Genomic DNA, 20,925 nt, shown 5'->3' with positions numbered 1-20,925 from the left:
AAAATATTGCTTGGGATGGTCACAGTAAAGCTATAGAATTTATTTTCATTCAATTTAAAAATACTAATGCAGCCTATATTGTCATAATGAAGCCCTTTACCTACCATTCCACTTCTATATACCAGGTTTGTTTAGGACTAGGTTTTCAAATGAATCTGCACAATATTAATATTTTTTCCAGTATAAGTTTGGATTAAAAAAAGGAAGCGCAAATAAAGGTATATTGCTCTCCACTGATAACTCTAAGAACTTCCACTGATCTGGCTCTCTGGAGCTGGGGAACAAAGTAGCCTAGCACATTTTTATTCTGCAGGGGTCCATAAGTTGGAAGTATAATTCAATATGATGTCCAATTTGCCTGCAGCTTTAGAAGAAGTCTCCCCAGGCTACATTCTTGCACCTTTGCCAGAGGCCAAGAAAAAATGGAATAAGGTGCAATGAGGTCAACTTCTGTAGACCACTGAATGGAGACCTCTTCATTGGGATATGTAGCTCAGTAGTAAAGCATATGCTTTATATGCAAAAGGTCTCAAATATAATCCCTAGCAAACTTCTGCCAGTCAGCATTAAACATCCTGAGCTAGCTGACCAATCATCAGACTGGCTATAATTGAGTCTTCACCATGATTATAGTGAATATGTGGGACAGCCATTCCTGCACATTGCAGAGCATATTAGTTCTTTGCTGGTTTACAGAAACCCTTATTTTACTAGGGAGACATGAAGACTTTAGATGACTGGGTAGAAAATATGAGATGATACTATCCTTTAGGTAGTTTAATAATAATGTCAAAAGCATAATTTTTGTACAACAAATATGCTATGCCAGACTCATACTGGATCTCCAAAACCCTATTATTGAACCCTTTGATTGCACCATCCTATAACTAACTACCTCTGAATATTCTATACGTAACTCTTTCAGGATTGGGGGCACCGTTTTACAGTGGTTCTCTTCCTTTCTCTGGGGCTGGTTCCAGTCAGTGTTGGTGGTGGGGAGAAATTGTCCTCAAGGCCCCTCATTTATGGGGTGCTGCAGGGTTCTATTTTCTCTCCCTTCATTTTCAACATCTATATGAAACCTCTGGGTGAGGTCATCCACCAGTTTGGAGTTCAGTATTGTCAATACGCTGATGATACCCAATTATATCTTTTGACTCCGGGCCAGCCAAGTGAGGCTGTTGAAGTTCTGACCCAGTGTCTGCAGGCTGTGTGGGTTTGGATGGGGAGGAACCATCTCCAACTCAATCCTACCAAGACTGAGTGGCTGTGGGTATTTGGACTGCCCAGATCTGGGGATATTCCAACTTTGACCATGGATGGGGTTGCACTTCCCCATTCAAGGATGGTGTGCAACTCACAACTCCTGCTCAATGAGCAGGTGGCAGCTGTGGCCAGAAAGTCTTTTGCCCAGCTTCATCTGGTGTGCCAATTGCACCCTTTCCTAGAGCGGGTGGCCCTTCAAACAGTCACTCATGCCGTGGTCACCTCACGGCTCAACTACTGCAACACGCTCTACATGGATCTGCCCTTGAAGACTACCTGGAAGCTTCATCTAGTCCAGAATGTAGCGGCAATGGCAGTGATGTTCATGCCTTGATATGCTCATGTAACACCTCTGCTTCGCAAGCCACACTGGTTGCCAGTTTGTTTCTGGGTGTAATTCAAGGTGCTGGTCACTTCCTATAAAGCCCTGCATAACATAGGGGCTGGTTACTTGAGCTACTGCCTATCTCCCATAGTATCTGCCCAACTGGTTCAATCTGGCAGGGTTGACACACTCCAGGTTCCATCAATTAAACAATGCCATTTATTGGAACCCTGGAAGCACACATTCTCCATAGCAGCACCTGCCCTCTGGAATGAGGTTCCCCCTGAAATTTGAATGGCTCCCACCCTACTGGGATTTCAAAGGGCCTTAAAGACCTGGCTCTTTGCCCAGGCCTTTGGAGAGGATAACTGATGCCCCTTTCTTTTCTGTTCCCCTCTGCCATTGTTATCCCTTTGTCTTGTGCTGTTTTTAAGTTTTCTATATTGTTCTTTGTTTTTTAAATGTTTTAACAACTGTAAACCACTCAGAGTCACTGGGAGTTGGGCACCCTATGAATTTAATATATTATTGTTGCTCGCATAGTCAGCCAGTTGTTTAGACTGGATTTGACATTTTTATCTACCTATCAAGTCCTTCCCAAGGACCTGGGATAAGCAGATGTTGTTGTTCGATGGTGTTAAAGGTATTGTCACAGGATGTAAGCTGTTCCAAGTAAAGCTGCCTTTTGCAATTGACTGATGGTGATTTTGTCAGTGCCGATGGTGTTCAAGTGGTACTCCAGATGTTTTGGGAGTGCACCTAAGATGCCTATTACTATCTGTACTATCTTTGCTTTCTTTTGCCATGGTCATTCTATTTCTATTTGCAGGTCTTTGTATTTTGTGATTTTCTCCATTTCTTTCTCTTCTATTCTGCTGTCTCCAGGTATTGCAATGTCCACTATCCAGACTTTTTTGTCTTTCTTATCAACAGTTGTTAAGTCTGGGGTGTTGTGTGGCAGGTGCTTGTCTGTTTGAATTCTAAAGTCCCGGAGCACTTTAGCTTCTTCATTTTCTATTACTTCGTCTGTTTTCTGGCCCCACCAATTCTTGCTTGCAGGCAAATGGTATCTCTTGCAGATATTCCAGTACACCATTGTTGCTACTTTGTCATGCCGTTGTTTGTAGTCAGTCTGCGTGATCTTCTTGCAGCAGCTAACTAGGTGGTCTACTGTTTCTTCAGCTTCTTTGCAGAGGTGGCATTTGCTGTCTGCTGCTGTCTTCTCAGTTCCGGCTTTGTATGCATTTGTTCTTAAGGCTTGGTCTTGTACACCCAGAATTAGCTGCTCTGTCTCTTTCTTCAACTTCTCCACTCTTAGCCATTGCCAGGTCTTGTTGTTATCTGCTTTGCCTGCTAGTTTTGTGTTTGTGTGTGTCTGTGTGTGTACTGATATGTAATACTTCGCCTTGCCATGTCTCTCTTCTGTTCTTCATTTGGCCTTTCTTGTAGGCCAGCTTGGTCTCTTCAGTATTCAATAAGCCTTCATTGGATACTAGCTTCAGTGCATCTTCTTCACTGTCCTTCAGATATTCTTCCAATGCCCCTTTTCCTTCTTCAACTGTCTGGTGTATTTGCAACATTCAATGTCCAGCAATGCTCCTTGGTAAGTAGAGTGTGTCAAAGTTGCTGTGTGGATGAAGGGCATGATTCATTGTCATTATTTTTATGGTCTTCCTATCCAGGGTTCTAGTTCTCCTTAAGTCCAGTCCATTATTCCAGTTGTGTATCTAATTATTGGAATTGCCCAGGTGTTAATTGGAGGGTGGTATTTCCTCCACTGAGTTTGGACTTTAAGATCTTCTTCACTCTCCTGATGTATTCACTACTAACCTTCTTCTTGACTTCAATGTATTTGATTTTGTCAGCTTGAAGGATGCCCAGGTATTTGTAGTGTCTTCATCCAGACTCTTGATGTTATTTCCACAGGGCATGTTGATTCCTTCAGTTTTCACTATTTTTCCCCTGTTGATGGTAAGGGTGGCACATTTGTCCAATTCAAACTCCATTGCAATATCTTGGCTGTATATTTGGAAGTTGTTGAGCAGCGATTCTATTTCAGATGGTGTTTTTCTGAACACAGCTTCAGATTATCCATGTAAAGGAGGTAGGTTAGCCTGGCAGATATTTCTGATGTTTGATAGCCATGGCCTGACTTGTTCAGTACTGTTGACAGAGGAATCAATGCAATGACAAACAGTAGTGGTGATAATGAGTCTCCTTGAAAGATTCCTTTCTTAATATTAACTTCTCCCAGTCTATCACCATTGACCAGCATCTGTGTCTTCCATTGTGCCACTGATCTTTGCACAAAGCTTCTGATATTTCTACTGTTATTTCTAGGCACTTGATTGTGCAATCATGTGGCAGGGAGCCAAATGCCTTCTTGTAATCAATCCAAGCTACATTCAAGTTGGTCTTCCTGCTCATGCAGTTTTCCAAAATCATCTTATCAATTAAGAGCTGATCTTTTGTTCCTCTGCTGTTTGGGTAGTTTCTTTTCTGCCCAGGTGGAAAGAGTTTATTTTCAACTAGATGCTGTTGGACTGCATCAGTTACCACACCAGTTAGCAATTTGAAAGTTGTTGGTAAGCAGGTAATTGGGCTGTAGTTGCCTGGTGTTGCCTCTTTTGTTGGATCTTTCATTATAAGGTAGGTTTTGCCAGATGTTAACCAATCTTCAATTTCACCTCCTTGCAATATGTCATTAAACTGCTTTGCAATGAGTGAGTGCAGACCAGTCAGAAGTTTCAATCAAAAAGCATGCAGTTCTTTACCTGGTGCTGACCAACTCTCTTCCTTGCCGTTTTCTCCATTTCTGCTGTTATTATGAGTTCTTTCATTTCAACTTCTTTTTTTATTCTTATCCACCTCCTTTATCCAAGCTGCATTCTTGTTGTATTTCTTTGGGTTGTCCCTTAGCTGCACCCAGAATTGCACTGTTTCTTCTTTGTCAGGTGTTGACTGGTTCATTGCAGTCTCTCCATTGATGGATTGGTAGAAACATTTCTGATTTGACTGATTCTGCCTACATTGTGCAATACGAGCTTCTTATCTGCTGATCTTCTTGGCTTTGGCTGCTTTTTGCTGCTTTATTATTTCCAGTGCTTCTTGGAACTTCCTTGTTTCTAGGTGATATTTCTTGATCAGGTATTCTGTGGTCTTCTCGTTCTTCAGCTTCTTTTCTTCCATGTGTTCTAGCTTGCTTGCATCTGATCTTAGCATGCAGATCTTATTTTTCAACCTGATTTTCCATTTTGGTGGTGGACTTTTTGGCTTTTTTTCTTGTTTGTTGGTTTTGCATCCAAGGTAATCAGTTATAACTGCACTCGTTGGTTTGTTTCTTGCAGTGAGCTGGTGCTTATATTTCATATTACAGTACTGGCATCTTTTAATATGTGTGCTAGCTGTTTCTTTGTAACAAACTTCAATGCAGGCAACCTTATTCTGTTCTTTTTGTGCTGTTCTAGATACTCAGTTACTCTTTGTTTCAATGCCTCTTGTTTTTTAGTTAGAGGGCTTTGTTCTGTCTGAGGAGAAGGCAGAGGAGAGGGTGCCTGGTTTGGGAATGAAAACGATTCAATAGCTATGCTGGCTTCCTCTATTGCTGACTCCCCCAGTTTGCCTCTACAGTCTGAGTTACTTCTGGCAAGGCTTTGGTTTCTTTGCCCTGGATAGACCTTTGCAGTTCTTCCAATTCTATTTCTGTGAATACTTTATTTCTATTATAAATCAGTGTTGATCTGCTAGCCTCTGTTCTGTTATTTCTGATTCTTGATATTGCTCTTTCCAGAACTGGTGCATTCTTTTCAGATATCCTCTTCTCGTTGGTCTTGATTTCTAATAGCAAATCATTATTTCTTTGTTTTCAGTCTTTGTTTATTTGCAACAGGCAAACAACTTTTCTTCCAGTAGTCCTGCAGCTGCCGGCCCTGGTTGCTCAGCCAAGAGTTCTGTGCCCCGTAGCCCACTTATCACCAGATGTCCAGGAACTAGAACACCTAGCGCAGTCCTTGTTGACCTGGGCGACGACCCATTTGGTATAGGTTACTCTAAATTACATCTCACCATATTGTTGATTATGATTAAGATTATGATTATTATTCAACAAAGTATGCTATGCCTGCCAGACTCACAATGGATCTTCAAAACCCTATTATTCAGCCCTTTCCTTTGGTTGCACCATCCTATAACTAGCTACCTCTGAATACTCTACTCTGTTTCATTAATGCTTCATTAAGTGCAGAAAAGATATACAAATCAGTAGGTAAAATTTGGTACATATGTAATCTAAGACATCTTAATTACTATGGAAGAATGAATTCTTAATGGTCTATGGACATTTTAATTAGTTTGCTTGGGAATCTTTGGACAAATACTTTCTACTTTAAATCTAAACAAAATTATTTTATGGGAATTGGTTGTTTCCCCCTTTCTTTACTTCCCATTTTGGTAGCATCTTATTCTCCCGAGTTTACTGGATACTATAGATATGGACTGCTTTTGTCCATTTCAGTCATAACCAATGCATATATTTCTGCATCATCCTAACTCTGTTTGGAGTTCACCCAGAGCTGCAGAGCCTTCTCTGTGGAATATGGGAGCTAACCCAGTCTTTTATGAGGAATGCTGAAGGGGCTAGGAAATGGGTCAGTCTTCAGGCATCCGCACAACCTGCACATTAATCATAGCACAGATTTTCTGAACCAAAAAAAGAGCGAAGACAGAACTTGGCTGATAGCTCTGCGTGCCACTAATTCGGCTCAGTAAGTCTGCACGTCTGAGTTCAATTAACCCTTATTTCCAAGGCCAGCCATAAACTACGAAGTAAGCACTATTTTCCCTTGTTTTATATCAATGAAATAGATTTTTCTTTTGGTAGTGGGGAGAACATACCGCTTACTTACTAATGAAGGGTGTGTTTTATCTGCCAGCATTTGAAACACTGTCCCTTCAGTTCAGCAAATCACAAGGTTTGGCACTGCCAGTAGCTTCTTAATTTATTTGTATCATTAGACATTCTGGTTGCCCAGCAGGTGACGATAGGGCATCCCCAGTAAAGGTGTTTGTATGTTTCTGTGAGCGCGCGCGTGCACACACACACACACACAGAGAACATTAGCAGTTAAATAAATATAGAAGCAGAAGAGGTCCCCCACCTCTGTATAATTATTTTTCGTATTCATTTTCCCCTCTCTCCGCCATTGTGCGAAGCAAATTGGAAATCTCGTAATTAGGCCTGACTCTTAGTGTAGTATTAGACTCCCAAGCCAAAGGTCAACACCCTGAAATGAAATTTAAACCAATTAATCAGTTAGATTTTTACTGCTTGTCCGTGTTTTCTCAGCAATTCCCACAGCACGTAGCCTTTGATCAATTCTTCTGCAAAAGCTAAAATGTGTGCCTGCTGCTAGCGAGATGGGAATGACATTAACATGGCACTCATAAAACAATCAGAGCAGTGAAGCCCTCAAACAGAACAGGGCATAGTAATATTTAATAAAAGCAGGCACATAATCTTCAGAATTAGCATTTTGTGCCTTGCTGTACCTTTGGGAGAAGAGCTTTTATTTGTGGAGTGATCATTATTATAACAAAGAACAGCTACCTAATCATTTCCACTTTTAGTTGGCAATATGCTATGAGCATTTCTGAACAATTATGCTAAACTGAGGCAGGGTAATCATTTTATTGTCACTGTTTGAAGGGAGGAAATTCTCTATCTACAGTGGGTAGAAAAATGGGACAAAACCCCACAAACAGCACTGCTGTTAATGACAACAACTTTGGGGAAGTCCTTGTCCTTAAGTGGCATGGAATGCTTTGTGTCCAGAAGCGGGGTGAAGAACCGAGCAGTGTCCTGAAGGCCGGAACTGGTTTGCATGTTTGCTTTCCTTTTCTTGATCTAGCATGGAAAAGTAGAAATGCAAGGGTTGAGCCTGGTTGACTTGTAACATGTGCAATTTTTTGAAATGTGAAGACTCTCCAGAGAAATGTTTCTAAATTTTAGTAAGTTTATTTTCTGCTCTTTTAGAGATTGCTTGGACATTTCTTGGGAGCAGAATTTTCCAGATTTTTGTCTGAACTGGTGCTGGAATGAAAGAAAGCGGTATCTTGGAAGTATGTCGACTTTCCATTCCCAAGTTTTCTGGAAACATACTTGTTCCCTTTTTCTCTTTCTTGCTTCACTTCCATAAAGACTTTTGCTCTGAGCAAAATTCAGTGACAACCTAAGTACACAAGGCCATTGTTTTCATATAAGTCTATAGTATATAATTAAGTATACAGTATATAACATAATTAAGTCACCAGGAGTTTTATAGGTCATGTATCATGTATGAAGTGTTAGCATTGATTCAGTAAAGTATGCATTTAAAATGCCTTTCAATGTTGATAACACTTCTACATTCTAGCTTGTATACTGTCATGAATTATACTTTTTATTATAGGGAAATGCACAGATGTGCTTTTGAGAAGTGAAGGAACCTCAGGCATTGTACACTGAATCCAGATAAGCTACAACCATCAGACCAATCACCCCATTAAGAAATGGCAACTTCTTAGCCATGTACTGATAGTCATAAACTTGAGGGCCAAAAGAGTCAGTATGCGAATGATACATATGCAGTGAACACAGTTGCTATTTAAATATACCATCAAGCAAATACCAGATGCAAGAGGCCTCAAGTAACAGGACTGGAGGCAACAGCAAGTAAAAGCTTACCTCTATTATGGTCATTTGTCTGAGGCTGGCATTTGCATAGAGCTGGAAGCCTTCATTGAATATGCAAATATCAGCTTCAGCTAGGGATGGGTCATTTGAAACACAACAGGAGAAAGCCCTGAAATTTAAAACCATTGTTATTCTATTGATGCCTAGGCTGCCATACACCTGCTCCATACATTGTTTTAACTGCATGTCCAATCGGCCTTAAATGGTATCATGAATTGGTTTACAGCTGAGGTGAGAAGGTAAAGGGTTGGTCTGTTTCCATCCTCCCAGGAAAACATCCCTCTTGTATCCCTTCAGTGCAGAATCTGCTACCTGTTTTCTCACTTTAGTATCTAATATAGAATATCTGTACTGATTTTGTACAACGGTATTTAATTTCGTTGGATACAATCCACTGAGTTCTCCCTCCCATTTATCTTTTGGGTTTTTTAATAGTCAGCATGGCTCTTGAGACCAAAGTCTTACATTTGTCCATTCCCTTTGAAAAGGAAAACACAATTCATCCCATAATAAACTGTCAAGGAAGCATAGGGAGAGCTGCCACCTTTGTTATGTTTGTGGAGCTATTGATTGTTTGTAACTTTTAGGAAAATAGGCTATCTATAAAAGGCATATTCGAATACTAGCTATGTTTAGCTTATATTACAGGGTTTGTGCATGTACTATTAGAGTGTAACTGAGAAGCAGTTTTAATTTTATTTGTGTTCTGGTTTCAACATAGCATTCAGTCCCTTGGATGGCACAAATTGGTTTCTTTAAATGCTGGTTTTATTGGCTGTAAGCCCTGCAATGAGTTTGTTGTTTTTTTTAAGGGAACCTGGAATCCAAATTAAATCTGTCCGTCCGTCCATCCATCCATCCATATGTATGTGTACCTGTGCATTCCTGTAGATTCACACACAAGCAGCAATTCTATGATAGTATTTTAAGAGCTCTTTTGCTGGCTTAAATGAAAAGATGCTGTAAATGCAAGGATTGAAGAGAATTGTGGAGTTTCTTCCTTTTCCTTCCCTCATCTCCAAAAGGCAACAGGAGTGAATTTTCTTATAAGCCTTGGCCTCAAAGCAGAAGCCAACTCAGTCTACAAAGGATTACACCCCTTACCTAGGCAAAGGCCTATTGTGGCTTTTGGTAGCCTTGCCAAGTTACTAAACTCTCCATCTTTACATTTTAAATTAAATGTTATAATATTTACAATTTGATTCAAATCATTCAGTTCTCAAAAGTATTGTTCACTTTGATTTAACCTAAACGGCAAACTGTTCTTCTTTACATTCTCCTGTTCAATACAGTGATATTTTTCCATGTTTAAAACCAGTTGGTGACTGACTGTGATTTAAAGGATAAAGATCTTTGATTTGTCAGAACTGGCTTATCTTGTGAAGGCTTCAACTGGCCAGGATAAAAGCCAAGGGACTAAGATCAGTCTGGCTCTTTACATTAAAAACATCCAGGTTTCAATTGGTTCTCCCCCTCAATGGGAGAGGCTCTCAATCCTTTGCGATGTACCAGCAAATAGTATTGAGTATTTCACGCTTTCTACCATGCTCTGTGACCATTAAATTTGGTGTATGTTTAAGAGATGACTGAACCCCTTAGATCTGCAAGTGTTGATTATTTTTCTAATGTGCCATTGAACTATTGGATTGCTTCTACAAATTGTTCATGTTCAAATTTCCTAAAGAATTTTCTGGCCAAAAAAAAAAAAAAAAAGCCTTGTATATCTTGATGAAGTTCATGGACAACTTGTTCTTAATTGATAGTTTGGTAATTTGAAAAAAAGAAAGAGAGATAGAGATAGAGATGGCACTTCCTAGAAGCAATTTTCATAATTCTTTTGGTCAATTTTTTCTGTATTCTCATTACTTAATATTTTTATTCATATATATACTAGCAATGGTTCAATGCAGAAAGGACCATTCAACCATTCAATGGTGAATGGTTAAAAACTCTATTAATGGTATTTTCCTTTGCCTGCTTAATATTTATTTACATTTCTATTTATTTTCTGCCTCTATATATTTATGTATATGAAAAAGAAAGGAACAAAATGACTTATTTCACATTTTTCAACAAACAGCTTCATATTAAGCAGCTGCTTTTAAATGAAGCCTGTGTATAGAAACAAATCAAGTGTTTTCTATTACCATTTTCCGCATATGCAAAATCCTTTCAAGCCTATTTATCTTCAGAGCAACCCTGCGTCCTGGGTCAGTACTCTCTAATTTTTTTGTACTGGAATTGAGGCTGGGAGGAAGGAACGTGCACACGGTTATAATTATGTGCATAAATGGGATTGAGCTCAGGCTCCAATGGTATCATTCTCCCCAGGCAATTGATATTTGGATATCAGTACCCGATTATAAAATACATATAGCTTCCTAAGTCTTAAGGCTGCACAAAGCCATCCTCTTGAAGCTCATTGTGGTTGCTTGGAGGGCCACCAAGTGTGTGTGTGTGCGTGCACACGCACATGCATGCATGGATGACAATTCTATCAGGTTGGCTGCCAGACCCAAACCTATGTCTAAATACCAGATAATAGGGATTTGGGTTCAAGTCTAGTTTGAGCACACATGGTCTACTGACCTGCATATAGTCATCGCACAACACAACTTCAGTGCAAGCCTCAAAGGGTTTGTAGCATTACACAGAGACAGGGAAGCTCTTGAGTTTTGGCAACAAGTTGACTTTATAGTCCCTTCAGAGATCTAGCTGTGATGCAGTATCTCAGTCCAACATAACATGAGCAGACTTGCATATGCATAGAAGGAATTTCCCTTCTCCTTCTCTCCCTCCTGTTCTCATCCACACACCAAATATTCTCCAGGGAGTCCTCCAGCCATTCAGATCAGATTTGGGGAATATGGAGGAAGAGAAATTTGATTTTCTAGCACTGTTCAGCTAACCTTTGCTGATCTTGAAAGGGGAGTAGGGTTAGATCTAGTTACTGCTATGATGGAAAACACCAAGAAAATCCCAGGACTTAGGCTAGACTGGGCAGTTGAAAAGATATCCTAGAAGAATACAAGAGAAAGCTGTTTATATATTGTTTCTAGGGAAATTATATGGATATATCCATAATTCACCAGGAGATGCACTTAACTATTGTGTGTTCTGCCCATTGAAGGACCCCGTTGCATATCTCCATAAAAGAAATTTATTTATTCAATTTGTTCACCAGCTGACTCCCAATGACTCTGGCTCTCATCAAAAATTTTTAAAAAAACCATGAAAAACTATAAAATAATAGAAACAAGGCTGCAATAAAAGAAGAAGCAACATTGGCAAAACTGGGCAGCAACAAACTTACACCCACACCTCAAAGTGGGCTACACCCATCCCAGCCAAAGGCCTGGGCAGAGCCAGGTTGTCAAGACCCTTCAAAACACCAGTAGGGTAGGAGCCACCTGGTTCTCAGGGGAACTTCATTCCAGAGGGCAGGTGCCATGACAGAGAAGGTGCACTGCTGGGGTCTTAATAGATGGCATTATTGAATCAGATGAATCTGGACCATGCCAACTCTGCTAGATCGAAGTGGCTGGGTAGATACTAGGGGAGATAGGTGGTCCCTCAAGTAGCCAGGACCTATGCCATGTAGGGTAACAACCAGAACTTTGAATTGCACCCAGAAGCAAATCAGCAACCATTGTAGCTTGTGGAGCAGAGGTGTTACATGGACATACTGAGGCATACCCATAACTGCCTGCACTGCCATATTTCAGACCAGTTGAAGTTTCCAGCTAGTCTTTAAGGGCAGCTCCACACAGAGTGCATTGCAATAGTCGAACTGCAACTGTCAAAGACTATCCAAATTTTGTCTGAAATGAGCTTTTCCCCCCCCCACTCTGGATGTACAAAAACATGCAGAAGAGATGAAGTGGGGGGAAATTCTTCTTCCTAGGCTTGATTTATTGACATAAATTTACTTAAATATTTCCTCCTCCTCTTCATATGATGTTTTTTGGGGGATTCCTCTCACCATGAGGTTGATGTACAATAGAGTGGATTGAAGACTATAATTTTAAGAATGTACCTTTCCACAGGCAGGTTTTTATTTGCATATGAAGATGTGCTTAACATGGCAGTCAGGCAGAGAATAAGTGAGATAAAAGGAAGAATAACACTGAGTCATCTCTCAGCCCTGGCATAACAACGCTGTGCCATCCCTGAGTTAGATCCAAAGGTGAAGCCCTGAAAAACTGTAGTAGTTTTTGAATCACGTTAAGATGCTCTTTGCCCAAAATTGTATAGACCTCCCTCATGCCATATCGCTTAAAATGAAAAGTTAAAAAGGATATATAAATGGAGGCTGCTCAGTTCTTACTCATTCGGTTCATGCTTCCACTTTTTAGCTTAACTCTAGGATTGCACAAATTCATTATAAGTAGCCCAGAGAACTTTTCTGGCATTAACTATAGTTTTTTGAACTCTGTTCAGTGATTGATAATTATGTTTCATCCTTTCAAAGATTAATCAATGTTATTAAACCTACTATCTCTGGATTCATTAAAATGCATGTTATTGCTAACAAACATAAGGTTAAAAATAGGACTGTGGCTCCATTTTCTGGTATATAATGATATATTTTTAAAAGATAATCCATTTTTCCCCTAAACCTTTGCAGAGATCTGTTGTGATTCCAGATATGCTCTGTATATATTTTCATGATTGCAAAATGCCAAAATTACTTAAACATAATGATACAACATGGCTATTTGCCATCAAAAACATTATAATCATGAAGCAGGTTTACCAAAGCAACATTGAACTCCTTTATGATGAATCTCAAAGAGAAAGCAGGATCCTATTTTGTATAGGCATGAACTAAGAATTTTAAGAATGTACTCTTTTCTCCAGCCAGTCAGTCTTTACCCAGCAACGCTGCTCTTTTCTTTCAATGGGCTGCCAACTCTGATTATTTTTAAAGAGAAAAAAAAATAGGAACAAAATTAAAAATTAATGGGGAATCATTCTCTTTTCAAGGATCTGTTCTGGAAATCTTTGGCACACAAAAGAGGGGGACCGTGTGAACCAGACACAGAAAGGGATCTAGAATCTTCATGTTAGAAAAGGGAGGGGTAATCAAAGCTTTCTGTCCCCCCACCCCAAGTCTTTTATCATTAAAATCTTGTTCTAACAGCCAAATCCTTCTTTTTCATGTGTATTGGAAAGCAGCTACACCATGTATCAAAGCCATCAGTCCAAGTGAAGGATGGACTACAGGAGGTGCCACTGTCATCATCATAGGAGACAATTTCTTTGATGGGTTACAGGTCATATTCGGCACCATGCTGGTCTGGAGTGAGGTAGGTGTTCTCTGCAAATTAATATCCAGTAACTTTGTCTGGTTTATAGCCTTCTTTCTTTCTTTCTTTCTTTCTTTCTTTCTTTCTTTCTTTCTTTCTTTCTTTCTTTCTTTCTTCCTTCCTTCCTTCCTTCCTTCCTTCCTTCCTTCCTTCCTTCCTTCCTTCCTTCCTTCCTTCCTTCCTTCCTTCCTTCCTTCCTTCCTTCCTTTCTTTCTTTCTTTCTTTCTTTCTTTCTTTCTTTCTTTCTTTCTTTCTTTCTTTCTTTCTTTCTTTCTTTCTTTCTTTCTGGAAATGTAGTGCAGTAACAAAGGAAATGCTTTCTAATTCCCCACCTATTAAACAACCAGGGCATTAGAGACACCTGTGGCACTCATCAGCTGTCCCTGTTTATATTTATGTCTTTATTTATGAAATCTATCCAATATATTCAAGTTTGAAAAATAGACCTGTGAACATGCCTGCAATGCTGCAAATAATCTAATTAGAAGCAACCGTCAGCCCTGATAAATAAATCACTGATCATTTCCAACATCAGAAACTTGAATGTGAAAATTTTGATGACCATAACATTTTAGTCCTCACCCCCCCTTTTTTTAAATGAGAGACTGACTTTGTATTCTTTCTGTCACTATATTCATATCTTGTTTAATTTTTTCCCCCTTTGCTTGCTCTGTGCAATTTTCCAGTACTTTTTATACCACCTCTTAATGTCCATTTTACAAATTTTGGTATAAATATATGCTCTCATCTATTACTCCATCATGCAATTACTTATTCCAGTTATTGCTGTGATACAAAATGGCAATTTTAGAAGCAACTTTAATGTGTGAGTATACCTATCGCATAAGCCCATCCCACATACACATAACTCAAAATGTACATGATGCAGATGTACAGTAAGTACACTTTATGTCTGCATTCCCCCAAGTATGGAGAACTCAAAAAGGAGAGAAATTATTTCTGATTGCCAATTCTAATCTCTAATGACATGTCTGAAACTCCTGGGTATGGAGATCTTCAGGCATTAGCCATTTATACAGGCAATTCAATTTGGAGGCATGTGGCAGGCATCAAAAGCTATGGATGCTATGGAAAGCTGTGGATGGAAAGCTACGGATGCTATTCTATATGGTATGGAAACTTGTGAAAAAACTAGAATAGGGCTTAAACAGATTAACCAGTGTGGCACACTGTTAGGTGCTACCTCTGAAGTGGCTGAAATGATGCATTGCACATAATGTGCCTTAGGTTCCTTTCCAGGCATATCAAGTTATTTCACCAGAACTATTTGGAGGGTTGCTTTCAGTTATAGTTACACTAGGCTAGATAGGTATGGGCCTGACATCATATACTGTATACAACTTCATATATTCAAAGTCCTGTTCTTAGATAGGACAGTTGCAGAATTATAATCAGTCAGTGAACCAATCAGGTGCCTGTATGTTTGCATCAGCTCTGAAAAATTGAATTATCTGATTTTGTGTTTTATAAGGCCTTTGATGTGTTATTCCATATGGTGGTACATGATACAACTGTACCATCACCTTATTATTAATAATAGTATGTGAATATTTATGAATGATATCCACGCCAAAGCCATTCAATAGTTCTTAGCAATGCATTTGTCACAATGAATATTCATACTTATCTTTCACAGACCTAAGTGCAAACTCCATTTTTAGAAGTGCTTTTAAGGAGCTTTCCCTAAGAAATACACAAACCAATATAAGTTAAAACATCGTCTATTGATTTTTGTGGTAGCAGGATTAAGCCCATAGCATTTTTATTGCTTTTTGATTGAAGAAACCAAACAAGACAAAAATTGCAAAATACAGAATTAGAAAAGGGAAATAAAGATTTATAGCAAGTGCATAGGAGTTTTGTATTTTTGTATGGATATTTGATTTTTGTTAAAATATTATGGCTCATTTTAGAGCGCTTATAAAGATGTGAGCTGTGTAATATCATTATGAATTTGTCTTGAGGTTTGATTGACAGGTAAGGCCTGGTAGCTTGATAAATGCTATTGGCTTTAGAGGGTGCTTCTTTTCGTAGCGTAATCAAGATTCCCCCAAAGTGGCATTTTATTTTGTGAAATGCAGAACGAATAAGAGCTACATCTTAGTTACCTTTATTTCTACATGAGTCTGAGTAATAGTAGATATTATCCTTTGCTTAACATAGCTAGTTGGGACTTCTTTCAAGACAAAGCTAGGCTAGAACAAAAGTATATCTGTCCACATGAGCAAGTAACTTTTGTTAAAATCTCAGAATTTTTAAGACTTTTTTTTCATCTTTCCTGTGTTACAAAAATGATCATTATATGAGATTTAAACGAAAAAGGCCTAGAAATAAATTTCATTCAGTTTTCATTGCAGTCCAGAATGAAAGACAGCCAAATACAATTAAAAAAACTGATGGAAGGAAATTTTAAAATAAAGATCTTCATTCAGAAATAGTGGGTTTTTTTCTGTTGCTATATGCACTGTATAACCAATTTGCAGTGTAAATATTATAATTTTATTTTCTATGTATTCAAGCTTTGTAATTGCAGTATTTATACGCATGAAATTGAAGATGATTATCAAGCCATTTCTCTTAAAATACTATGCTGGTTTGAGCTTCATTAAAGAAAATAGGACTTCTGCTAGCTGAGCATATGGAAGATAGGAGATGCATGTTAAATATGTTGATTTAAAATGATTTTGGACTACATATATATTATTTAAACATACATTTCAGTGATGGGTTCTATAACATAATTGCAACCTTTTTCATTGGGGGGAGTGCATCAAAGTCTAATTTGTCTTGCTAATTGTGTATGGAAACACAGATACTTGAGTTTTCAATCAATCTCCAATTAAACTGTCACAATAAACATGATTTTTTTTAAAAAAATCGCATTTAAAAAAAGAGAACTATGTTCACTTGGTTATACTTTGTATACAAGCAGCCAAGCAGAACAGTATAAACAAATAATTTCATTTCCAAGATTTTTAAAGAATTTAAAGAATATTAGGTTTATACCCCACTTTTATTTCGTGCAACTCAAAGTGCCATGTATAATGCTCCCACCTCCTGTTTTCCCCATCACAGCAACCTCGTGAGTTGGGATGGGCTGAGAGAGAATGACTGACCCAGATCAGCCAGCCAGCTTGAATGCCCAAGGGAAGAAAGGCTAGAACTCACTGTCTCCTAGTTTCTAGTCCAGCACTTTAACACATAAACCAAACTGGCTCTCATATATACATCATATTCAGACATTGGTTGGAACAATCGGTTGTTAAGATGAGAGGGGGCTCTTGCTGCAGAGATGTTATTCCTGTGTGCTTAAAGATATGGAACCTCAAATGACCTTTAATTTTTCTGGCTAATGTGCATGTTTGTGTGATACATCTGCCATCCTGAATCTCTGATTCTGGTTGGTTATATATTTGTATTGTTTGTGTGTGATTAATAAAAAAAAAATGAAATCCATTTTCATATGATGTGACAATGGCTGCTGGCTTGTGTTTTTTGTTTGTTTCAAGTTAGATAAATCATGTAATTATCAAACGAAATCTTCTCCAGGTTCAAAGGCAAATTATGTTTGAATTACAGATGCTACTGACAAACAGTGGGACAAGGTTATTCTTTTATGCCCTCTTTGTTGACTTCATTGAAAGACCTAGTTGGTTATTCTTAGAAACAACGAATGGCCTAGACACTTCCAATAGAGCTCTTATAAGATTCCTGTATTTCAAGCTTGCACAGTAAATTGAAGTTTTTCTTGTAGTTGGGTGATGCATAGGTGATTTCAGTAAAATAAGTAGCCAATATGTGTGGGGTGGGGGGAAACCGAATTGGGACTATGATATAAAAGAGAAAGTTTTATCCCTTTATTCTTTCATTTTCCCCATCAAAATCCTTCCCCATGAGCTCTTGTGTGAGAGACACACAGATGAGTGGTTTCCCCTCAAGATAATGACCGAAAGGAGAACTTATAGGTATATCCAAATAGCCCAAACATGCTTCTGTAGTTTGTTGATGAGTTAGCTGGCATGGAAGCTTCCAGAGGAGGGAGTGCAGCTGCAAAACTGATGATTTATTTAAACTGAGATCTGAATTGGGAGTCTTTCCAGAGCACAGTGGCTATGCTGCTGCTGCTGCTGCTGCTGCTGCTGCTGCTGCTGCTGCTGCTGCTCACAGATTCTGAGATCGTGAAGTTTGGAGCAATCTCAAGAGCATCCAGAACATGATCTGAAGGCACATGATCTCCTGTGTGAGTGGATCAAGATTGCCAGGAAAATCTATGTACACTAGTTTAGCGGAAAGGGAACTAAGTGATAGGTTAACTATAAGGGGACCCGCAAGGAAAAAGGCCTAAGATAATTTATTTTAAAATGTATTCTAATAGTTCACAAGGCTTTGTTTTATTCTGTTTATATGGATTTGTCACTTCTTCCTGATAATTCCAGGTATATGGATTACTTTTGTTCATAAGTTCTTCTTTACATTTAAAAATGGGACCTTCCCCATTTGTAGAACTAAACAATTGTTAGATAAACTATTCAGGAGTGTCAGATTGAACAATTCATAAAGCTTGAGGCCAATTAAGAGCTATACTCTCACAACCCAAAGCCAGTGAAACAATGTTGTAGTTTGTCTGAGAGAGTCAGTTTTTAGCAAGTTTCCAAGAATGCTATTTTTTTTAATATGAGTATAGAGCAATTCTGTCTTTCTTTACACTATAAATATTGCATGATCTGATCATGACACGTATTAGTGTCAACCAACAGGACTAGCTGGGGCATGGTAACTTTCTTATAATAGCCGAAACTAATGTTGACAGTTAGTTATACTTTCATACCTCAAGATAAGTGATACAGAACCAATAATAACAATTTGAAATGCATAACACATGCAACAATAGTCTCAATAATTACAGGTCATAGAATAAAGCTGAAGTGTCAAACAAAGATTAACAATCTGTGTTGTTACAGATAGAAAGACCCACATGTTCAGAATTTTAGAGGCACTTCCTCCTATCTTAAGCATTTAATCCACTGCAATTCCCAAATGAGTTAAGAGAAATTATCTGAAGCAGATGAAGTAATGTTGTAGTAGGATTGTTTATTTAAAAATCTCAAAAGAGAAAGGCTGTTTCTCTAACTTCCTGATACACACACACAGACGCACATATAGACATAATACACATCCACATACTGCAATATTATTTTGTGACTGGACTTATGAAAGTAGTTTATAAGATACAGTATGCAATTAATACTTCAAAAGCTATGTATTTTAAATCACACAAAACCAGAATCATCCCAGATGAAGCAGAACAAGTATCTGAGGTCAACCCTGTGTTTCTCTCTCATTCCCAGAGTACGCTGGACAGAATAATATTACTATATAGCTCTGTGGTTGGAGTAGGAATTATAATTTTGATAAATAGTGATGGACTGTTACAACAAAGAATGTCCTATTATATCACAGATAATGCAGTGAAACAGAATAAAATATATTAAAGTTAAGTACTGTGAAGATACATTGATGTCAGTGAGAAAACATATGTGCTTACCTTTTCCATTATCCTCACTGAAATGTGGAAAGGCTTTACTTTTGCTTGATGGTTTTCTAATAGGACACTCAGATCTGGCATATGATAGGGGAGCAAAATGGAAATCCTTTGGGATTCATTAGTATAAAACTGCAAGTTGGTTCAATCAAAAGTTGTGGTTTGTCACAAGAAATTCTCATACCCAGAAGTAAATGCTTGCCATGTATGAAAACAGAGTTAATATAATTATGTCTGGGGAATGGAACATTTGCAAATATTGTTGTCATTGACTTTCATGCTAGTTACTTCAAGTATACGTTCAAACACTGACAGGTTAATTATATGTTCCAAAGCTTTGTTATGTGATCTGAAAAAATGTGTTATTACATAATTATTCTATATCTAACCAATTTCCTCCATTCTTACAATTTCTTTTAGCTTATTACGCCTCATGCTATCAGAGTTCAGACCCCACCCCGACATATTCCTGGTGTGGTAGAAGTTACATTGTCCTACAAATCCAAGCAGTTCTGCAAAGGTACACCTGGAAGATTTATCTACACAGGTAATGTTGCTTTAATTTAAACAGGGTATTATGGGAAAAGATGCAGTTCAACCACCTTTGGTGGTGTTGCCCCTTTGAGACTATGTATTGTAGTGATAAATATTCCAAATTAATGCAGATTCCCCCAACACAAAGAAACTTTCCCCCTTATTATCACATGACAGTTTTAGTAAGAATTTGTATCCTGTGAAACATCCAACCATGCATTCACTATAGAAGTTTACTGATTATATTCCAATGGGGAGATAACAACACCACAGCCTGACTGAAGAATCAAGTTCACAGTGGGAGGAAAAACATTTTGGTGAACTGGCTCTTAGTCATATTCCTTTTAGAAATGTGAAGGATTGAGAGTCAGGTGAAAGGGATCAGCCCTGTGTTTGTTTTTTATATCTGTTTTCTCTCTTTCCACAAAATAAAGCTCAAGGCAATATGCAGCAGTGATCATACAATTACATACAATTACACAAGTGGAGTCCATTACTATAGAGTCATGTCAGGTTTGATATCTTATTTTTGGAAGGCAGAAAGGTATGTCGTCTAATGAACTGAGAAATTCTTTGGATAGATCATTTGTTCATGTCCAACTTACTACGGGCTGTTATTCTTTGTTGAGTGTCAGGAAGGAGAAGTTCTGAACCTTCATCCAAGTATTCTGTAGATGGTAAGAGTAGGTTTTCTATGCTTATTTCAGCTGTTTTGTGTGTGTTTTCAGAAGCAGAAGTCCATGCCCCTCTCTCAAGTATTTGATAGTATACTTAGAGATTTCCCCCATATACCTTAAGTGCCTGTCTACCCTTTACAAGAAGGAGAGTGACCTTCCTTGGGTTGGTGCCTTACCTTGGTTCTTCAGCATCTAGATGGCCACAGGTGACATCCATAGAAGAATAAAGACATCTCTGGAAAGAGTGGGACAGATTTTTTTTGTTGTTGTGTTTTCCTTTTTGACAAGTTTTAAGAGGAATATAAATGACAGCATGAGGCTTCTAAAAGGCAAATCCCTCCCTTTTCATCAGTTAATCAATCAATCAATCAATCAATCAATCTCAAAACTGCCAAAAATCCTCTCACAGAAAACACAATGCTGTCTTTATTTTTAAAAGAGAGATTTTTTTTCCTGCCAGATTGCAACTGCACAAACTCCAGGTGCTCAACTTCCTGTCAATGGTACTTCACTGTATTGGC

General features: G+C 38.4%; 1 protein-coding gene across 6 annotated transcripts in view; it reads left to right on the top strand.

Moving 5' to 3' along the window:
* Positions 1-20,925, top strand: part of EBF1 (EBF transcription factor 1) — a 353,955-nt gene that overhangs the window by 270,013 nt on the left and 63,017 nt on the right. For 4 of the 6 annotated variants that reach the window (XM_088133897.1, XM_088133896.1, XM_088133900.1 and 1 more), the window contains exons 9-10: positions 13,500-13,630; positions 19,614-19,740. In XM_088133897.1, coding sequence (XP_087990023.1) covers positions 13,500-13,630; positions 19,614-19,740 — 258 coding nt within the window. Of the gene's footprint in view, positions 1-13,496; positions 13,631-19,613; positions 19,741-20,925 lie in introns of all 6 variants that reach the window. The other 2 variants (XM_088133895.1, XM_088133898.1) reach the window with 1 other exon arrangement.

This window comes from Python bivittatus, unplaced genomic scaffold (assembly GCF_059951505.1).
Source record: "Python bivittatus isolate LINGU-HERP-01145 unplaced genomic scaffold, Pbiv_v1 ctg000080_np1212, whole genome shotgun sequence".
Classification (NCBI taxonomy): Eukaryota; Metazoa; Chordata; class Lepidosauria; order Squamata; family Pythonidae; genus Python; species Python bivittatus.
The sequence above is the reverse complement of the archived record's forward strand: the minus strand, read 5'-3'. Positions and strand labels throughout refer to the sequence as shown.